The 21,765-nt window shown below is 41.5% G+C and overlaps 1 protein-coding gene across 1 annotated transcript in view; it reads right to left on the reverse strand.

Annotated features, from left to right (window-relative positions):
• The window catches only part of LOC106604969 (C-terminal-binding protein 1), a 49,456-nt gene extending 28,521 nt beyond the window's left edge, over nt 1-20,935 (reverse strand). The window contains exon 1 of the mRNA XM_014200141.3: nt 20,714-20,935. Within this exon, the coding sequence (XP_014055616.2) occupies nt 20,714-20,753 (40 nt within the window). The 5' untranslated portion in view covers nt 20,754-20,935. The remainder of the gene's footprint in view (nt 1-20,713) is intronic.
• Between the last annotated feature and the right edge of the window lie 830 nt (nt 20,936-21,765).

Raw genomic sequence — 21,765 nt, forward strand, 5'->3', positions numbered from 1 at the left:
AACTTCTTTGTGGAGCAGGGAAGGGTTTTGTATGGAGACACATTTCTCGTGTATAATGTTCACTCCCTTCTACACCTCACTGCTGATGCTGAAGAACATGGCTGCCTTGACAACTGTAGCGCTTTCAAGTTTGAGAACTACTTGCAACAACTAAAGAAGATGGTCCGTTCAGGGAGGCGGCCACTTGTGCAAATTTGTAAAAGAGTGCAAGAACGCAGAGTTAGAGCTTCTCCCCGCCAACAGGTCATCAAAATGAGACGGCCAAACAATGCCTACATACTTAATGATAGGTCATGCTGTGAGGTAGTGAGCCAAGAAGATGCCTCTGATACTTACCTCTGCAGGGTGTTTCAGCATCTGGAATCTTACACGCTGAGTCCTTGTGACTCAAGACTGTATTGGACTTTCTGCACCACTACGAGGAGCACACAAATGCATCTCATTGAAAAGAGCAGTCTTGTTAAGCAAGATACTATACTTGAGGACCATGGCACTCGTGTTGTGCTTACCATCTTGCACAGCCTGTAGCAAGCCCCATTTAGCTACAGCCAAGTTCACAAGCTGTATTAGTTTTGCAAACTATCTTGGCTGGTAAATCAAGAGACTGAACAGTGTGGAATTGGTGTTTTGTTGTTCTGCACAGGGCACACAGCGTTATGTTGTACATTTTGTAAAAGAGAACACTGTTGAAGTTGTACCAGAGCAGTGGGTGGAGAAGAGAGATGGGGTAAGTTGATCAGTTAAATGGTTTACCCTTTTCAGGCAAAGGGATGGATAAATAGTTAACTTTAAGCAGTGTCTCATATCTTGCAGGTTCTGTGTTGCTACTGGCCAAGAAATGCCAGCGCAACAGTGATTAAGAGAGGAGACCGGCCTGACAAAATATTATGGGAGAAGTACAGAATTTCCATCTTTTCATCCACTGGTAAAATAATATTTTACTGTATCCATCCACTCCCGTTTATATTGCAATGTATTCATGGTTGTGTGGCTCTGGAGAAAGTTGCATCAGTTGAACACACTCCTATACGTAAGGCTAGTTCCAACGTAGAATATGTTCTAAGCCAGGCGTAAACCACCTGGTTGTAAGTAATAGCTTTTGCTACGCCAGGGTGTAAAAATGAAGTGTAATGTGGAGTAGACGTATAGTATAAATCTATAACTAGTTTCCAAGGTAAGTGTTTCATGTCACATCTTGTTCAATTTTCTAAATCATTATGTCGGGCGTAGGTAGGCCCAACTTATCTCTTACACCTTATTTGTGTCAAACTGGTGCAACCCACTCCTGGTCAGTAGAGTCAGGAACTTCCCCCTCTTAAGTACTATATTTATTTGTTGAAAGTATTACTATGTGAATTACAAATACTCAATACCCTGTTTTGCCAGTGTTAATAGGAAAGTATTTATGACTATGTTTATTGCATGTACAGACAATTACTCTGTGGCGGAGCAACGAGCCAAACGGGGGGTTGACACCTCCAATGTTGAATCTGACAAGGAAACAGCGAAGAGGGCGGTGACTAAACCAATCAGATTCTGTGTGGAGCCACCTGGTGAGGATTTCTTGACTACTCTTATTCCATTGTTTGTATTACATGCATCAGGAAGTAGATTAAATAAATTCCAATTTTTTGTATTGTGCTTCGGAAGATGATGATGGAAGTGAAGCACTCCAGAAAAAGACAAATGAACCCAGACAAGCCCAGCTTCCAGTGCCCCAGCTTCCACCAGCCCCTAGTGGTAGGATCCTGCATTAGGCTACCAGGTCATTAAATGTATAATCAGCAAGTTCATGGGAAGTTTGACACACATTCAAGTATGTGGGTGAAGAAAATCTTACAGTTAATGCAAGTACTAGTCTTAAATTGAGACGGCATGAAATCATAACCTAATGACAGTTGATATGACAAGAAATTATCACACCCATCTGATCTTGACATACTTGATTATTAGTCACATTACCAAAGTGTAACAGTTCTTTATTTTCTTTTATTAGCAACTTCAAGGTTCAAGGTACATAATGTTTCAAGTCTGATAAACAAGCCTACTTTCTAAAAGTTCTGTTCCCACCAACTGTATGGGATGAACAGGGAAATCTGTTAAGTGTGTACTGTAAATGTGGTAACGGTTTGACATCTGTGATATTCTCTGAAGTTGCAGATGCAGAGGACTTGAGGCCATGTGCCACCTCAAGCCAGAGCGACAGTATGTGTCTGGTTGTAGTTTGTTAGGGTAAACAATTGAATTGTATGAAGTATTATAGCTTTACAAACCTTTTAAAGCCACTCAATAGAATACAATTACCATCACATTTTTGCATATTAGGTTATTTCAAGTCTTATTTCTACTTTGTGCATACTGTTAAAACTTTCCAAATACTTGTGGTGCTGTGTATGGGTGAAACTTGTATTTACAACAGTAGTGAAATCACCATATTCTTCTTGGGTAAAACACAAGTGTGATGCCATGTTTGTAAATATCTGTATGTATTTGCCATCAAACTAAAAGCATTATTTAAAACAAAAAAAATATGCTTACCATTTATTTTTGTTGCGATTCATTAACCTTCCCACTGAGCTCCTGACTGACATCCTTTCACTTTTGGTTCTGTGCCAGTTTCAAAAGCATGCAAAGTATGTCTTAATTTTTTTCCTTCTGTTTTCTCAGTTAGTCCAAGTGGTAGCCAGGAAGAAGCTGGTCAAGACAGAGCATCAGAATCAGTTTTTTTTAGCCATCAAGATATTGATCTTGTAACGCCCTGGCCATAGAGAGGGGTTTTTTGTTCTTTATTTTGGTTAGGCCAGGGTGTTACACTGGGTGGGCGTTCTGTGTTCTTTTTCTATGTTTTTGTATTTCTTTGTTTTGGGCCGTGTGTGTGTGGCTCCCAATCAGGCACAGCTGAAGTTCGTTGTGGTTGATTGGGAGTCACACATAAGTGCATGTTTTTCCGTTGGGGTTTTGTGGGTAATTGTTTCTGTTCAGTGTTTCACCTGACAGGACTGTTGGCTGTCAGGTTCTTATTTTGTATTTGTGTAGTGTTCCATTTTATAATTAAATATGATGAACACTAACGCCGCTGTGTTTTGGTCCACTCTCTCTTCAGACAGCCCTTACAGATCTTGAAGTCGTAAATGTAGAAAGTTTAAATAACAGCATAATTTTTATACTTATATTTTAGACCAAGAGCTGCCATCCCTTCTTGATGAGCATGTGGCTTCTGAGATGCTCGCTGGATACATTAAAGGTATATTATGTTAGCCTATATGTTACAAAATGTTGCTTCTCTTGTATTATCAACATCAATTCCAAATTGTATGGCTGTCAGCAGCTATATGGTTATCAATACTACTAATATATATGAAGGGTGGATATTTTGATCGAAGTATTTCACATGGCCTTGATACATGTCCTGCCTGGTACTCATGGCTTCTTTCATCACGCTGCTTGCAGCTAAACTGTTGAGTCTTTTATTATTTTGCAGATCTTCAAGCAGTGGAGATGAGGATAATGGTGACACTGGAGATGATCCGTACAGAGTTCAAGACTGTTCTGAACCAAGTTATAGAGGCCCGGCAGCCAAAGGAGTCGGAATCCTTGGGGCAACTTGAAATGCTGCAAAACCCTGCAGAAACAAATGAGGAACTGAAGGATATCTGTGAAACACTTAGACTCCCACTATCGAAAGAAAATGGTAAGGATGGCCATTTAAAATGTATCTGTTTGTAAAAAATGGGAAGTCTACATCAAGTATTTTAACAGCAATTGACAAAAATAAGTTAGCTGTTTATCAAGAGCCACTTGAATGCGTCCAGATTTGAGAGAAGATTGCAACCTGCAATATTATTGAATCTAAATATCTTAATGTCAACGAAATGCAGTTGTCATATATGCCATATGCCTATTTAGTGTTTGGATTGATTTCCCAATTAACACTTAACTTATCTTAAGAAGAAACAATTAGCCCTCTGCCTGTTTACACAAGTTTTAGCCCATGATTACATGATACACTACAAAAATGATTTCTCATTACTATCAATCAGAACTTTATGGCCAGCTGTTTTAGCTGAGGAACACACAAATGAGTGGGATTTTTTTAAATATAGTTTAAAAAAAATTCAGATCCGATACCTGACCCTCTGCTGTGGCCTGGACCTGGGCTCAGGAATCAGACGAATGATGAGAAAAATTGGAACAGAGGGGCTGTGGACAGGCTACTCCTTGAAGGGCAGGAAGGGGAAGAGGGCCTTTAATGAGCTATCAATCTATGATGCTGTCACAAGTAAGTAAATGCACAAGTTTAGATTGTTATTTATTATTATTTAGTAGATAGTATTATTGGTCAAGTGATGGTAAGTCAAATGTGTATTTATTAACATTTCAAATGAATTAAATCAGTAAAAAGGCAGTTACAAACTAAATGTGAAATCCTACCACCTGTTAAGATTGGCGAGAGGACAAAGGAAAAGTGAAGGAGAGGGGTCTCATGGCCAAAACTGCCTATGAGGGACAAAAGTAATGATATGACATGGAATGTACCATTTCAATTATTTTTCACAACATAGGAGCGTCCCTGAAAGCACACCCCAAGGCTACCTGCCAAGAGGTAGATGACAAAATAGCAGACGCTCTCAAACATGCACCAGCTCGGCTCAAGAGTAAGAGAAAGGTATGATTAAAAATAACAGATTGTTTTTTAAATTTTTTTGCTTCACTTTAATCCAGTCGGTCAGTATTGGTAAATGATTGTGCTAGTATGAAAGGAATGTAGTAGGGAGTCGATGTTAAACCGGCATTAGTTTATGGAAAATAATAACCAATATCTGTTATTGTGACTTCCAGGAGCAGGTCGAGGAAGCGACAGTGGATGAGGATGGAGCAGCAGCAACTGAATAAACATAACATAGTTATTCACTTTTAGCTTTAAGCAGTTTTACAGTTCTTGATTGGAGTGCAGTGTTCATGTTTTTACTGACTTGTTATTTTGTGAGCTTATTGCTGTGATTTTGTTTACGAATCTGTTGTGAAACAGTTTAAGTAAAAAAAAAAGAGAATTTTCTGGAATTTTGCATATTTCGTCAGTGGACACCAACCGACAGGATACTGTGTATATGTTCAGGGTAGATTAAATTACGTGTCTTAAGGGGCCTCCCGAGTGGCGCAGTGGTCTAAGATACTGCAGTGCAAGCTGCGTTGCTTCAGATGCTGGTTCGATACCTGTCTGTCGCAGCCAGCCGCGACCGGGAGACCCATGAGGTGATGCACAATTGGCCCAGCGTCGTCCGGGATGTCCTTGTCCCATCACACTGTTACGTGCCTTATTGGTACTATAGGTACCCACTGACGAGTTACGTTACCAGAAACGGCATTTTATGGGGCTCTCGACGTACTTTCGGACGTTTAGCAACGTTATGAGATTGACCTAAAAATACACATATTTAACTGTTTAAAATACACCACATTTCTACATCCTGTAAAGACTTGGGACGTAAGTTGTCAGCGGACACCACAGCTACGTAGAAGGCACGTTTCACAATAACGTTATCATGACTTATGAAGGAACTAAAATAACATTGTGGTCATATCCTGGAACGTAATTTTGTAGCGACTCCTGTGGCAGGCCGGGTGCATGCACGCCATAGCGTTGCAAAAACGCTAGCGTCCCACCCGCGGTACACACTATTCAACAGCCAGTGAAATAGCAGGGCGACAAATTAAAAACAACAAATCTCATAATTCAAATGTCTCAAACATCTAATTATTATATCCCATTTTAAAGATTCTGCATATCCTACATTCTGGGCCCAAGTAGCAGGCAGTTTAATTCGGGCATGTTATTCATCTGAATTTCTGAATACTGCTCCCTGTCACCAAGAAGTTAACAAGAAATTTTGGAGTGGTTGAAAAAACGAGTTTTAATGACTCCAACCTAAGTGTATGTAAACTTCCGACTTCATCTGTTGGTATTCCTCTTGTCCAGATGGGTTAGGGCAGTGTGCAGAGTGATTGTGTTTGCGTCGTCTGTGAGCCTATTGGTGCGGTAAGCAAATTGGAGTGGGTCTAGGGTGTCAGGTAGGGTGGAGGTGATATGATCCTTGACTAATCTCTCAAAGCACTCCATGATGACCGAAGTGAGTGCTATGGGGCGATAGTCATTTAGCTCAGTTACCTTAGCTTTCTTGGGAACAGGAACAATGGTGGTCCTCTTGAAGCATGTGGGAACAGCAGACTGGGATAGGGATTGACTGAATATGTCCGTAAACACACAAGCCAGCTGGTCTGCGCATGCTCTGAGGATGCGGCTAGGGATGCCATCTGGAAGCTCACTGTACTCACTATACAGTATATATGAATTAAATTAAAATGCTGCCGGTTAAATGTCCGGCACTACATCTTCAGAATGGAAACTCAGGTGCCATATATATAAACCCTGGTCCGGCACCACATACAGTGCCTTCGGAAAGTATTCAGACCCCTTCACTTTTTCCACATATTGTTACGTTACAGCCGTATTCTAAAACTGATAAAAATATTTTTTGCCCTCATCGATCTACCCCATAATGACAAAGCGAATTATAAAAAATGTAAAGCATAAATACCCTATCCACATAAGTATTCAGACCCTTTGCTATGAGACTCGAAATTGAGCTCAGGTGCATCCTGTTTCCATTGATCATCCTTGAGATGTTTCTACATCTTGATTGGAGTCCAATTGTGGTAAATTCAATTAATTAGACATGGTTTGGAAAGGCACACACCTGTCTTTCTAAGTTCCTACAGTTGACAGTGCATGTCAGAACAACAACCAAGCCATCAAGTCGAAGGAATTTTCCATAGAGCGCAGAGAAAGGATTGTGTCGAGGCACAGATCTGGGGATGGGTACCAAAACATTTCTGCAGCATTGAAGGTCCCCAAGAACACAGTGGCCTCCATCGTTCTTAAATGGAAGAAGTTTGGAACCACCAAGACTCTTCTTTGAGCTGGCCGCCCAGCCAAAATGAGAAATTGGGGGAGAAGGGCCTTGGTCAGGGAAGTGACCATGCGCCAGATTTCCTCTGCCGAGATGGGAGAACCTTCCAGAAGGACAACCATCTCTGCAGCACTCCATCAATCAGGCCTTTATAGTAGAGTGGCCAGACGGAAGACACTCCTCAGTAAAAGGCATGAGAGCCCGCTTGAAGTTTACCAAAAGGCACCTAAAGGACTCTCAGACCATGCGAAACAAGATTCTCGGGTCTGATGAAACCAAGATTGAACTCTTTGGCCTGATTGACAAGCGTCCCGTCTGGAGGAAACCAGGCACCGATCATTACCTGGCCAATACCATCCCTATGGTGGCAGCATCATGCTGTGGAGATGTTTTTCAGCGGCAGGGATTGGGAGACTAGTCATGATAAAGGAAAGGATGTACAGAGCAAAGTACAGAGAGATCTTTGATGAAAATCTGCTCCAGAGTGCTCAGGACCTCAGACTGGGGCAAAGGTTCACCTCCCAACAGGACAACAACCCGAAGCACACAGCCAAGACAACGCAAGAGTGGCTTCAGGAACAAGTCTCTGAATGTCCTTGAGTGGCCCAGCCAGAGAGCGGACTTGAACCCGATCGAACATCTCTGGAGAGACCTGAAAATAGCTGTGCAGCGAAGCTCCCCATTCAATCTGACAGAGCTTGAGAGGATCTACAGAGAAGAATGGGAGAAACTCCGCAAATACAGGTGTGCCAAGCTTGTAGCGTCATACCCAAGAAGACTCAAGGCTGTAATTGCTGCTAAAGGTGCTTTAACAAAGTACTGAGCAAGGGGTCTGAATACTTAAGTAAATGTGATATTTCCGGTTTTTATTTTTAATATATTTGCAAAAATGTCAAATCTGTTTTTGCTTTGTCATTATGAGGTATTGAGTGTAGATTGATGAGGGGAAAGAAACAATTTAATCAATTTTAGAATAAGGTTGTAACGTAACAAAATGTGGAAAAACTCATGGGGTGTGAATACTTTCCGAATGCACTGTATATGGCGCCGGACCAGGGTTTCCGTTATGGAAATGTGGTGCCTGACATATGACCGGCAGCATTTTAATTGACCAGCCATTTGAGAAATTTACCGGATCCATATGCATTAGGTGCGTAACCTGATTAGGACGTCCATTCACTGTGCTCAGAATGACAGAAATCACGTTTAAATGGTAATTCATCTTAACAAAACATGCAAGTCGAGAATGCAATGAAAGGCTTCTTACCAAATTCCGATGTGCATTGAAGAATTAGAATAGCTGTACACATTTGCTTTTCCCCAGCCAACAAGACGAGTAATAAACAGAAAAATCACTAGCCTATGTCAATCTATTATGCCCCATAGTAGAAAAAAATGACCTATTCTGCTGGTCAACTTGTCGAGAAAGAAATAGCCTATTCCCAAGAAACTCTGGGACAGTTGTGGAACGATAGATCCCAAATTAATACTACCAGTAGGCTAGGCCTAGGCTACAAAAAAAAAGAGTTAAAAAGCAACAAGTCTGATGCATTAGATCAGAATGTTTAGCTTAAAATGTTGATCAACTCTTATTTCATCACATTATAAGCGCAGCAATGCGCACAAGGCTGTAGGTTACGGGCGAATGTTAGTTTCATAATACAATTAGCGGAAAACACTGTTATCAAAGTGACAGAGATTAAAATATCCATTAGAAATGTAGAAAGAGGGGAAATCTAAAGACGCAATAACAATAGAACGTGAGAGAAATAGCCTACTGGTTTCAATGGCATATGGAAGTCTTTATCAAATAATTGCCTCCACGGATATGGTCAAGGATACTTTGAAGCAAGGTTAAACATGCCTCATAATAGGTAGTAAAATGTCACCATTGCCCGAGATTCTAAGCAATGTTGTGCTGCTATTTTCATTGACTTGGCCAAAGCTTTTGATACGGTAGACCATTCCATTCTTGTGGGGCCGGCTAAGGAGTATTGGTGTTTCTGTGGGGTATTTGGCCTGGTTTGCTAATTAACTCTCTCAAAGACTGCAGTGTATAAAGTCAGAACATCTGCTGTCTCAGCCACTGCCTGTCACCAAGGGAGTACCCCAAGCTCTTCTCAATTTACATCAACAACATCTCTCAGGCAGTAGGAAGCTCTCTCATCTTTTTATATGCAGATGATACAGTCTTATACTCAGCTGGCCCTTCCCCGGATTTTGTGTTAAACACTCTACAACAAAGCTTTCTTAGTGTCCAACTGCCCTTAACCTTGTTCTGAACACCTCCAAAACAAAGGTCATGTGGTTTGGTAAGAAGAATGCACCTCTCCCCACAGGTGTGTTTACTACCTCTGAGGGTTTAGAGTTTGAAGTAGTCACCTCATACAAGTACTTGGGATTATGGCTATGTGGTACACTGTCCTTCTCTCAGCACATATCAAAGCTGCAGGCTAAAGTTAAATCTAGACTTGGTTCCCTCTATCGTAATCGCTTCTCTTTCACCCCAGCTGCCAAACTAACCCTGATTCAGATGACCATCCTACCCATGCTAGATTACGGAGACGTAATTTATAGATCGGCAGGTAAGGGTGCTCTTGAGTGGCTACATGTTCTTTACCATTCGGCCATCAGATTTGCCACCAATGCTCCTTATAGGACACATCACTGCACACTAGACTCCTCTGTAAACTGGTCATCTCTGTATACCTGTCGCAAGACCCACTGGTTGATGATAATTTATAAAACCCTCTTAGGCTTCACTCCCCCTATCTGAGATATCTACTGCAGCCCTCATCCTCCACATACAGCCAGTCACATTCGGTTAAAGGTCCCCAAAGCACACACATCCCTGGGCCGCTGGTCTTTTCAGTTCGCTGCAGCTAGCGACTGGAACGAGCTGCAACAAACACTCAAACTGGACAGTTTAATCGAAATCTCTTCATTCAAAGACTCAATCATGGGCACTCTTACTGACAGTTGTAGCTGCTTTGCGTGATGTATTTTTGTCTCTACCTTTTTGCCCTTTTTGCTGTGGTCTGTGCCCAATAATATTTGTACTATGTTTTGTGCTGCTACCATGTGCTGCTGCCATGTTGTTGTCATGTTGTATTGCTACAATGCTGTGTTGTCATGTGTTGCTGAATTGCTATGTTGTTGTCTTACATCAAATCAAAGTTTGTCTTAGGTCTCTATGTAGTGTTGTGTTGTCTTTCTTGTCGTGATGTGTGTTTTGTCCTATATATTTTTATGTATTTATTTGTTTTAATCCCGTCCCCACAGGAGGCCTTTGCCTTTTGGTAGGCCGTCATTGTAAATAAGAATTTGCCTAGTTAAATAAAGGTTAAATAAAATAAAAATAAGATATGCATTTGAATGGTGAATGGGAAGCACATATCAATTAGACTACCATGAGAAATAGGGCTGAAAATAGTATCTTTTTAATTGTGGCCATAACTATTTTTAACAAACGATTGCATTTAGAATTTTGGTGCAATGATTGGGCTTATAAAAGTACTGTCTGACAGATTTTCAGCTCAAAGGCTTAGCATTTGTATGCTGTGCGCATGTGATAAATAAAATACATAACGAATATATAGACACGGCAATTTAGTTCCACTAAATTATGCAAATGAACCCATAGACCGATAAGCAAGACCGGTCAAATATATTTATATTTACTGGTATTTTCACCAATGAGAAGGCAAAAAAACATTATTTCGCAATATGATTTTTTTTTTCTCCTTGGTCAATTGGTGCCAATTTTATTGATCAGCTATTCCAATTTCTTTATCAGCCAAAAGCCCAGACAAGTGACCTGGAAGATCTTAAATTATCGGACATTTGAGAAATGTACCATATGCATTGGCTGTTTAACCCATTAGGGAGTCCACCCACACAGCCACCACCACCAACAAACGAGGGATATTGTCCAAATTAGCCACAATTACATGTCCTTTAAAAAGCCTATAAAAACGTTTTTTGTTTAATTCTGTTGAGACAGTTAAACAAAACGGGTGGTAACGCGAATGTCTAGCAACCCAAAGGTTGCATGTTTGAATCTCATCATGGACAATTTTAGCTAATTAGCAACTTTGCAACTATTTACTGCTTTTTAGTTACTTTGGAGCTACTTAGCATGTTAGTTAACCCTTCCCCTAACCCAAACCTCAAGCCTTTAACCTAACTCCTAAGCTTAACCCGAAACTTAACCCTTTTTTGATGAAGATGGCTGCCTTTTTATTGGTTCTTAACCAACCATGCTATTTTGTTTGTTTTTTTACATTGTAACTTATTTTGTACATAATGTTGCTGCAAACGTCTCTTATGTCAGGAAAGAGCTTCTGGACATCAGAACAGCGATTACTCACCTCGAATTAGACGAAGAATCTTTCTTTAATGAGTCGGACGGGAAGGATATACTCCAAACACCCGTACAGGCCCTCATCTCCGTCATTCGCTGAAGAAAGAAACTGAGATTTTGCGGAAAGAGAGCGGGGTGCCTTGTGAGGATCAGGCAAGAGTGGATAATCTGCCTTTGCCATCCGTACTGCTAGCTAACATTCAATCGCTGGGAAATAAATGGGACGAACTGAAAGCACCTATGGCCTAGAAACTGTAATATCGTGTGTTTCACAGAGTCGTGGCTGAACGACAACATTCATAACATACAGCTGGCGGGATAGAACAGCAGCCTCTGGTAAGAAACGGGATGTGGGCCTATGCACAATATCTAAGGAAGTCTCGAGGTTTTGCTCATCTGAGGTAGAGTATCTCATGATAAGCTGTAGATCACACTATCTACCTAGGGAGTTGTCATCTGTATTTTTCGTAGCTGTCCACATACCACCACAGTCTGGTGCTGGCACTAAAACCGCACTCAATGAGCTGTATACCGCCATAAGCAAACAGGAAAACGCTCATCCAGAGGTGGCACACCTAGTGGCCGGGGACTTTAATGCAGGGAAACTTAAATCAGTTTTACCTCATTTCTATCAGCATGTTAAATGTGCTACCAGAGGGAAAAAAACTCGAGATCACCTTTACTCCACACACAGAGAAGCGTACAAAGCTCTCCCTCGCCCTCCATTTGGCAAATCTGACCATAATTCTATCCTCCTGATTCCTGCTGACAAGCAAAAATTAAAGCAGGAAGCACCAATGACTCGGTCTATAAAAAAGTGGTCAGATGAAGCAGATGCTAAACTACAGGACTGTTTTGCTAGCACAGACTGAAATATGTTCCAGGATTCTTCCAATGGCATTGAGGAGTACACCACATCAGTCACTGGCTTCATCAATAAGTGCATCGATGATGTCATCCCCACAGTGACTGTATGCACATACCCCAACCAGAAGCCATGGATTACAGGCAACATTCGCACTAAAGGGTAGAGCTGCCGCTTTCAAGGTGCGAGACTCTAACCCGGAAGTTTAGAAGAAATCCCACAATGCCCTGCGACCAATCATCAAACAGGCAAAGCATCAATACATGACTAAGATCGAATCGTACTACACCAGCTCTGACGCACGTCGGATGTGGCAGGGCTTACAAACTATATCAGACTACAAAGGGAAGCACAGCCGAGAGCTGCCCAGTGACACGAGCCTACCAGATGAGCTAAATAACTTCTATGCTCGCTTCGAGGTAAGTAACACTGAAACATGCATGAGAGCATCAGCAGTTTTGGGCGACTGTGTGATCACGCTCTCTGCAGCTGATGTGAGTAAGACCTTTAAACAGATCAACATTCACAAGGCCGCAGGGCCAGACGGATTACATGGACGTGTACTCCAAGCATGCACTGACCAACTGGTACCAAATATCTTCACTGACATTTTCAACCTCTCCCTGTCTGAGTCTGTAATACCAACATGTTTCAAGCATACCACCATAGTCCCTGTGCCCAAGAACACTAAGGTAACCTGCATAAATGACTACCGACCCGTAGCACTCACGTCCGTAGCTATATAATGCTTTGAAAGGCTGGTCATAGTTCACATCAACACCATTTGCATACCGGTAGCCCCTGTATATAGCTCCGCTATTGTTATTTACTGCTGCTCTTTAATGAACTATTTGTTATTCTTATCTCTTACTTTTTTTGTATTTTCTTAAAACGGCATTGTTGGTTAAGGGCTTGTAAGTTAGCATTTAAGGTAACCTGTTGTATTCGGCGCATGTGACAAATAGAATTTGATTTGATTTAATCTAACTCCTAACCCTTTAACCTAACTCTGAAACCTAACCTTAACCTCTAACCCTAACCTTTAGCCTAGCTAAAGTTAACCACTTTGCTAACATTAGCATTACCCACCTAGATAATTTTAGCCACAACAAATTGGAATTCGTAAAATATCATACGTATTGCAAACGTATTACATGTTGCACAAATTGCTATTCGTAACATATCATATGAATTGCAACACGTAACATATCAAAGGAAATGGATGATGGACATCCACAAATTAGTACATACCATACAAAATGTAACATATCATAGTAAATCTCTGATTTATATACATAATAATATGAAATGCTCTGAGACCAGGCTGGAATAGCAGACGCAGTGGCCTATCTGACAAAATAAATGCATGTTGGTGTCGTAGCTATCCCTATCTCTCTCTGGGGCTAGGCCTAAGCTTCTCTTTCTTTTATATTTTGTTTTTTTAAATACTAATATCATACAGTGGAAGTCTAAGCCTATAGGCCTGATGCATTTAGTGCTCAATTTTTGTACCTTGTAAAAGTATGTTTTAAAGACCTGGTTTAGAATAATAAATAGGCCTACAATAATAACAATTATTTACATTTATAATGATGATATAACAAATTATTAAAATAATAATGAATGAAGTTCCAAAATTGCATCCTACCTGAATAGTGAGTTGCACAGTAGCCTGAATTCTGCCATTTGTGTGGTATTAAAAAATATTCTGCTAATGTCTTCTATCATGTATACACTGAACAAAAATATAAACGCAACATGCAAACATTTCAAAGACTTACAGTAAATACAGTTGAAGTCAGAAGTTTACACACACTTTGGTTGGAGTCATTAAAACTCATTTTTCAACCACTGCACAAATTTCTTGTTAACAAACTATAGTTTTGGCAAGTCGGTTAGGACATCTACTTTGTGCATGACATAAGTAATTTTTCCAACAATTGTTTACAGACAGATTATTTCACTTATAACTCACTATATAACAATTCCAGTGGGTCACAAGTTTACATACACTAAGTTGACTGTGCCTTTAAGCGGCTTGGAAAATTCCTGAAAATTATATCATGGCTTTAGAAGCTTCTGATAGGCTAATTGACATAATTTGTGTCAATTGGAGGTGTACCTGTGGATGTATTTCAAGGTCTACCTTCAAACTTAGTGCCTCTTTGCTTGACATCATGGGAAAATCAAAAGAAATCAGTCAAGACCTCAGAAAAAGAAATTGGAGACCTCCACAAGTCTGGTTCATCCTTGTGAGAAATGTCCAAACGCCTGAAGGTAGCACGTTCATCTGTACAAACAATAGTACGCAAGTATAAACACCATGGGACTACGCAGCCGTCACACCGCTCAGGAAGGAGACGTGTTCTGTCTCCCAGAGATGAACGTACTTTTGTGCAAAAAGTGCAAATCAATCCCAGAACAACAACAAAGGACCTTGTGAAGATGCTGGAGGAAACCGGTACAAAAGTATCTATATCCACAGTAAAACGAGTTCTACATCACATTACCTGAAAGGACCACACAGCAAGGAAGAAGCCACTGCTCCAAAACCGCCATAAAAAAGCCAGACTACGGTTTGCAACTGCACATGGGGACAAAGATCGTCTGATGAAAAGAAAATAAACTGTTTGGCCATAATGACAATCGTTATGTTTGGAGGAAAAAGGGGGAGGCTTGCAAGCCGAAGAACACCATCCCAACCGTGAAGAATGGGGGTGGCAGCATCATGTTGTGGGGGTGCTTTGCTGCAGGAGGGACTGGTGCACTTCACAAAATAGATGGCATCATGAGGATGGAAAATGATGTGGATATATTGAAGCAACATCTCAAGATATCAGTCAGGAAGTTAAAGCATTGTCGCAAATGGGTCTTCCAAATGGACAATGACCCCAAGCATACTTCCAAAGTTGTGGCAAAATGGCTTAAGGACAACAAAGTCAAGGTATTGGAGTGGCCATCACAAAGCCCTGACCTCAATCCTATAGAAAATTTGTGGGCAGAACTGAAAAAGTGTGTGCGAGCAAGGAGGCCTACAAACCTGACTCAGTTACACCAGCTCTGTCAGGAGGAATGGGCCAAAATTCACCCAACTTATTGTGGGAAGCTTGTGGAAGGCTACCCAAAATGTTTGACCCAAGTTAAACAATTTAAAGGCAATGCTACCAAATACTAATTGAGTGTATGTAAACTTCTGACCCACATGTGATGAAATAAATAAAAGCTGAAATAAATCATTCTCCCTACTATTATTCTGACATTTCACATTCTTAAAAAAAAGTGGTGATCCTAACAGACCTGACATGGAATTTGTACTAGGATTAAATGTCAGGAATTGTGAAAAACTGAGTTTAAATGTATTTGGCTAAGGTGCATGTAAACTTCCGACTTCAACTGTATAAGGAAATCAGTCAGTTGAAATTAATGAATAAGGTTCTAATCTATGGATTTCACATGACTGGTAATACAGATATCTGTTGTGACCATCATTTGCTTCATGCAGCGCAACACATCTCCTTCTCATAGTTGATCGGGCTGTAGATTATGGCCTGTGGAATGTTGTCCCACTCCTTTTCAGTGGCTGTGTGAAGTTGTTGGATATTGGCGGGAACTGGAACATACATCCATCCACAGCATCCCAAACATGCTCAATGGGTAACATGTCTGGTGAGTATGCAGGTCATGGAAGAAATGGGACATTTTCAGCTTCCAGTAATTGTGTACAGATCCTTGTCACATGGGGCCGTGCATTATCATACTGAAACATGAGGGGAAGGCGGTGGATAAATGTTACGACAATGGGCCTCAGGATCTTGTCACTGTATCTCTGTGCATTCAAATTGCCATCGATAAAATGCAATTGTTTTCATTGCCCGTAGTGCATCGCCCCATGGGTCTCCGGTTGCAGCCTGCTGCGACAGAACCTGAACTTGAACCAGGATCTCTAGTGGTACAGCTAGCACTGCGATGCAATGCCTTAGACCACTGCGCCACTCAGGAGGCCCAGAGATGGTTTCTGACAGTTTGTGCAGAAATTATTTGGTTGTGCAAACCCACAGTTTCATCAGGTGTCTGTGTGGATGTTCTCAGATGATCCCGCAGGTGAAGAACCCAGATGTGGAGGTTCTGAGCTGGCGTGTTTATACGTGGTCTGCGGTTGTGAGGCCAGTTGGACGTACTGCCAAATTCTCTAAAACAACATTGGAGGCGGCTTATGGTAAAGAAATGAACATTAAATTATCTGGCAATAGCTCTGGTGGACAATTCTGCAGTCAGCATGCCAATTGTATGCTCCCTCAAAACATGTTACATTGTGGCTTTGTGTTGTGTGACAACTGCACATTTTAGAGTCGCCTTTTATTGTCCCCAGCACAATGTGCACCTGTGTAATGATCATGCTGTTTGATCAGCTTTTTGATATGCCACACCTGTCAGGTAGATGGATTATCTTGGCAAACGAGAAATGCTCACTAACAGGGATGTACAACATTTGAGAGAAATCAGCTTTTTGTGAGTATGGAAAATGTCTGGGATCTTTTTTTTCAGCTCATGAAACATGGGATCACCACAACCTGTTGCGTTATATCTTTGTTCAGTATACAGTAAATGCCTGCAATACGTTAAGCTTTTAAAAAATACATTTTCCCAAGCTAATTTACCGCAATTCTACATATTTTGTAATTCAAATTATTTTTCTTCTTTTTTTTGGCTAAGCGATCACTTATATTGCTTATTTCCCTGGAATTGGCCCTGCTAATAAGGAATTATTGTGATAACATCAAATGGGAGAATTAGTGAGAAAGGAAAAGATCCCTATCAGTTTTCTTATCACATCTACCACATTTTACTGACACATTTAGAGACCCAGTTCTTATCTGTCATTCCAGTGGAGGATCTGATCGTGTGAGAACTAGTACGAACGACCCTTACGTCCAGTATTCTAAACAGTGTCTCTTGTGGCTTAAGGTTTGCCCCTCCTCAGCCTGCTCCTGTGAACCCTCATCTACGTTCATACAGTCAAACTACAGCACCCCAGAAAGCCTGAGTTGTGTTCGACAAGGATACAAGGACGACTGTGTGATCACGCTATCTGTAGCCGATGTGAGCAAGACCTTTAAACAGGTCAACATTCACAAGGCCGCAGGGCCAGACGGATTACCAGGACATGTACTAAGAACATACAAGGACCAACTGGCAAGTGTCTTCACTGACATTTTCAACCTCTCTCTGACCGAGTCTGTAATACCTACATGTTTCAAGCAAACCACCATAGTCCCTGTGCCCAAGAAAGTGAAGATTAAATAACTACCACCCCGTACCACTCACGTTGTTAGCCATGAAATGCTTTGAAAGGCTGGTCATGGCTCACATCAACAACATCATCCCGGAAACGCTAGACCCACTTCGCATATCGCCCCAACAGATCCACAGATGACGCAATCTCAATCGCACTCCACACTGCCCTTTCACACCTGGACAAAAAGACCACCTATGGGAGAATGCTGTTCATTGGCTACAGCTCAGTGTTCAACACCATAGTGCCCACAAAGCTCATCACTAAGCTATGATCCTGGGACTAAACACCTCCCTCTGCAACTGGATCCTGGACTTCCTGACAGGCTGTCCCCAGGTGGTAAGGGTAGGCAACAACACATCTGCCACGCTGATCCTCAACATGGGGGCCCTTCAGGGGTTCGTGCTTTGTCCCTTCCTGTACTCCTTGTTCACCCACAACTGCGTGGCCAAGCATGACTCCAACACCATCATTTAGTTTGCTGACGACAAAACAGTGATAGGCCTGATCACCGCCAATGATGAGACAGCCAATAGGGAGGTGTCAGTGTGATGCCAGGGAAACAACCTCTCCCTCAATGTGAGCAAGGAGCTGATCGTGGACTACAGGAAAAAGAGGGCCGAACACACCCCCATTCTCATCGACGGGGCTGTAGTGGAGCGGGTCGAGAGTTCCAAGTTCCTTAATGTCCACATCACCAACTAACTATTATGGTCCAAACACACCAAGATAGTCGTGAAGAGGGCACGACAATGCTTTTTCCCACTCAGGAGACTGAAAAGATTTGGCATTGGTCCTCAGATACTCAAAATGTTCTACAGCTGCACCATCAAGAGCATCCTGACCGGTTGCATCTCCGCCTGGTATTGCAACTGCTCATCATCCAACCGTAAGGCGCTACAGAAGGTAGTGCGTATGGCCAAGCTTCCTGCCATCCAGGACATATATACTAGGTGGTGTCAGAGGAAGGCCCAAAAAATTGCCAAAAACTCCAGTCACCCAAGTCATAGACTGTTCTCTCTGCTACCGCACAGCAAGCAGTACCGGAGAGACGACGTCTAGGTCCAAAAGGCTTCTTAAAAGCTTCTACCCCCAAGCCATAAGACTGCTGATCAATTAATCAAATGGCCACCCGGACTATTGCATTGACACCCCCCTCCCCCCTTTGTTTTCACACTGCTGCTACTCGCTGTTTATTATCTATGCATAGTCATTTTACCCCTACCTACATGTACAAATTACCTCGACTAACCTGTACCCCGCATATTGACAGTACCGGTACCTCCTGTATATAGCCACGTTATTGTTATTTTGTGTTACTTTTTATTTTTATTTTGTAAATATTTTCCTAACTCTATTTTCTTAAAACTGCATTGTTGGGCTTGTAAGTAAGCATTTCACAGTAAGGTCTACCTACACCTGTTGTATTCGGCGCATGTGACAAATAAAATTTTATTTTATTTGATCAGAGCTGTCCTTTACTATGCAAATATGAAATGCTTCAAACATAGCTCTATTTAATTTATTTCCCCACTTATTTAAGATGTCCTCATATACATTATTTTTCAATACAGCCCAATAAACCGATATGCATTGATATGAAAGGTAGAATTTTAACTGTAACCACCATAAAGAAGGAAAACAACTGTGCACCTGTGAGTAGCTCAGGCTATGTGATTTATGATCATAGCCAATCTGGCATGAACAAACATGGCGTGACTGTCTCAACCCACTGTTCTGTTCCCACAGGAAATCTCCCTTCTAGGCGAGCCAGGGGAGTAGACACACCCCTTTCTTCTCCTTCAGCTCCCTCCCTACCTCATCCCGCCACCAGCATACACACGGACACATGCATACTCACCCAGAGACACAAACACCAATACACACAGTCAGTCACGCAAACGCACGCACACACAGTCACACACAAGTGAGCAAACACACAAACACAATCACACAGGCAAACAGGATCATTAAGCCACGTCTTGTTTGTCTGCGTTTAGATCACAACTGGACTGATCAGCCACAGGGTGTAATTCACTACAAACATGAAAATGAGGATGAATGTATATGCCTAGCTCGATTACTGGAGAGTTTTATCAGCCACGTTTGACATTTGTGTTTTAGATTAATGAAAATACAAAAACTATTAGCTAAGCCAACATGTCTTCTTCAAAGATTATAAAAATTCAAAGAAATTAACAAACAATGAATTGTTTTATCACCAATATCCATGGCATTCCATAGCAATACTGATATGTGATCTTTGTATAGGGGTAATTCTGCCAATTTGAGCACCCCAGGGGTGAATTGGTATCTGTGTCAATTAGCCTGATTTTAATAACAAGATAAGACATCCATTGATCACAGAACTGAACACACCTACGAGCCCAGACATGAATAATAATAGAAAAAGATCAAACAACAAAACAAGACCACCATTGTAGAAAATATGCTGATGTTGTGAATACAATAAAAAATAAATCCAAGTAACAGACACCAGTATGGGGCAGCAGGTAGCCTAGTGGTTAGAGCATTGGACTATTAACTGAAAGGTTGCAAGATCGAATCCCTAAGCTGACAAGGTAAAAATCTATAATTCTGCCCCTGAACAAGGCAGTTAACCCACTGTTCCTAGGCTGTCATTGAAAATAAGAATTTATTCTTAACTGACTTGCCTAGTTAAATAAAGGTACAATTTTAAAAATTAAGACATGGAAGTATTCACAATACTAGCATGACTACTAAGCACCTACAAAGCTGTTTTCTGTCCTTCCTGAATCTGAAGTATTCCCATAGTAGACTGATTCTAGAACAATGTTTCTTTCTTCGCTGAAAGGAAAATTAGGAAGCAAGTCAGACGGAACTGGAAACACCGTTGCCAACTGCTCAATAAACGGGAAGGCCATTTAGGAAGTATCTGCTGTGTGTCTCCTTGCCAGCCCTTAAATTTTTTGAAGGGAAATAGTATTTCTGTACTTCACCCCTACAGGAGGCTATAGGCTAAGCATACCAGGCATCAACAGAAACATATTTAGAGTTGGAAGTAAGCTATTACAGCATTGTAAGTTGCTGAATGGTAGAGATGAAAGATAATGGAGAGGGAGAAAGTGGAGGGGGAAAGGAAGAGGAGAAAGGGAAGGAAGAATACTGTGTGTGTACACACCACACAGCACAATCACAGTTAACATGTGGTCCAATGCACCAAAGGAAAGCTAAATGTTTACCTAAAGGCAAGCCTTTGTTCAGAAAATGCGAGCTTCCCATCTTTTTTCCCAAAAAAGAATATTCACTTCAGCAAGACATTCATAAAAGTCCACAGCATATGGCGGCTACTTCAATTTCCTTATTCCTTTTCCCTCCCTCAGTGGCAAGCATTCCCCTTTGCTCCTTCACTCTCCCTCCCTCTCTCACTTTCTATTTCGACTATCTCTATCACACATGCATGCACACACAGAATGCAACTGTCACTGCATTTATGGGAGTGGGAGAGCGAGAGAGCGAGAGAGAGAAGGGCGCAAGTGTGAGGTGGCTGAAAGAAAATAAGAGCAATGGGGTGGAGCTAAGGCCAAAAAAAAATGTATCTTTTGTTTCCTGAAAGATACTCTCCACAGGGTCGGTAAAAAGCTGATGTTTTCGGTTTTCAGGGATACAGACCTAACTTCCGTTTCCCCTGAAAAACAGATGAGGGGTCTCCACACAGACGTTTTTTATGCATGCTAGGTTAGATTACCTGAAGAATACAAAATGATAAATGTTATGCAATAACGGCCCATGTACGTGTGGTTAATTCCTTTTCTGTGTTAAAATGGAGCAATCAGCAACACGAAAACGGCTCTTTAAAAAAAAAAAGATTTACGGAAAAACTGAAAATGGCTTTAAACGTTTTTGCATATAAACCAAACAATATCTGGATATTTTGATTTTCACATGCGGGTGGCGTTAAATGTGGAATGCCTGTCATTTGCTAAATGCACAGCCAACACTTTATGTCCCTTCAAAATAGTTCACCCTTTAACTTCATTGTATGAATTTATTATTGTGCTGTGCTTTGACCCTGTGCTTTGACCTCTTTCTCCCCTCTCTCTCCAGTTGAAATCTCGCGTCTTGTGACAGCCGGCCGCCCAACAACCTGCCCCCTTGACCCTATCCCCTCCTCTCTTCTCCAGACCATTTCCGGAGACCTTCTCCCCTTCCTCACCTCGCTCATCAACTCATCCTTGACCGCTGGCTACGTCCCTTCCGTCTTCAAGAGAGCGAGAGTTGCACCCCTTCTGAA

This window comes from Salmo salar, chromosome 05 (genome assembly GCF_965601325.2).
Source record: "Salmo salar chromosome 05, fSalSal1, whole genome shotgun sequence".
Classification (NCBI taxonomy): Eukaryota; Metazoa; Chordata; class Actinopteri; order Salmoniformes; family Salmonidae; genus Salmo; species Salmo salar.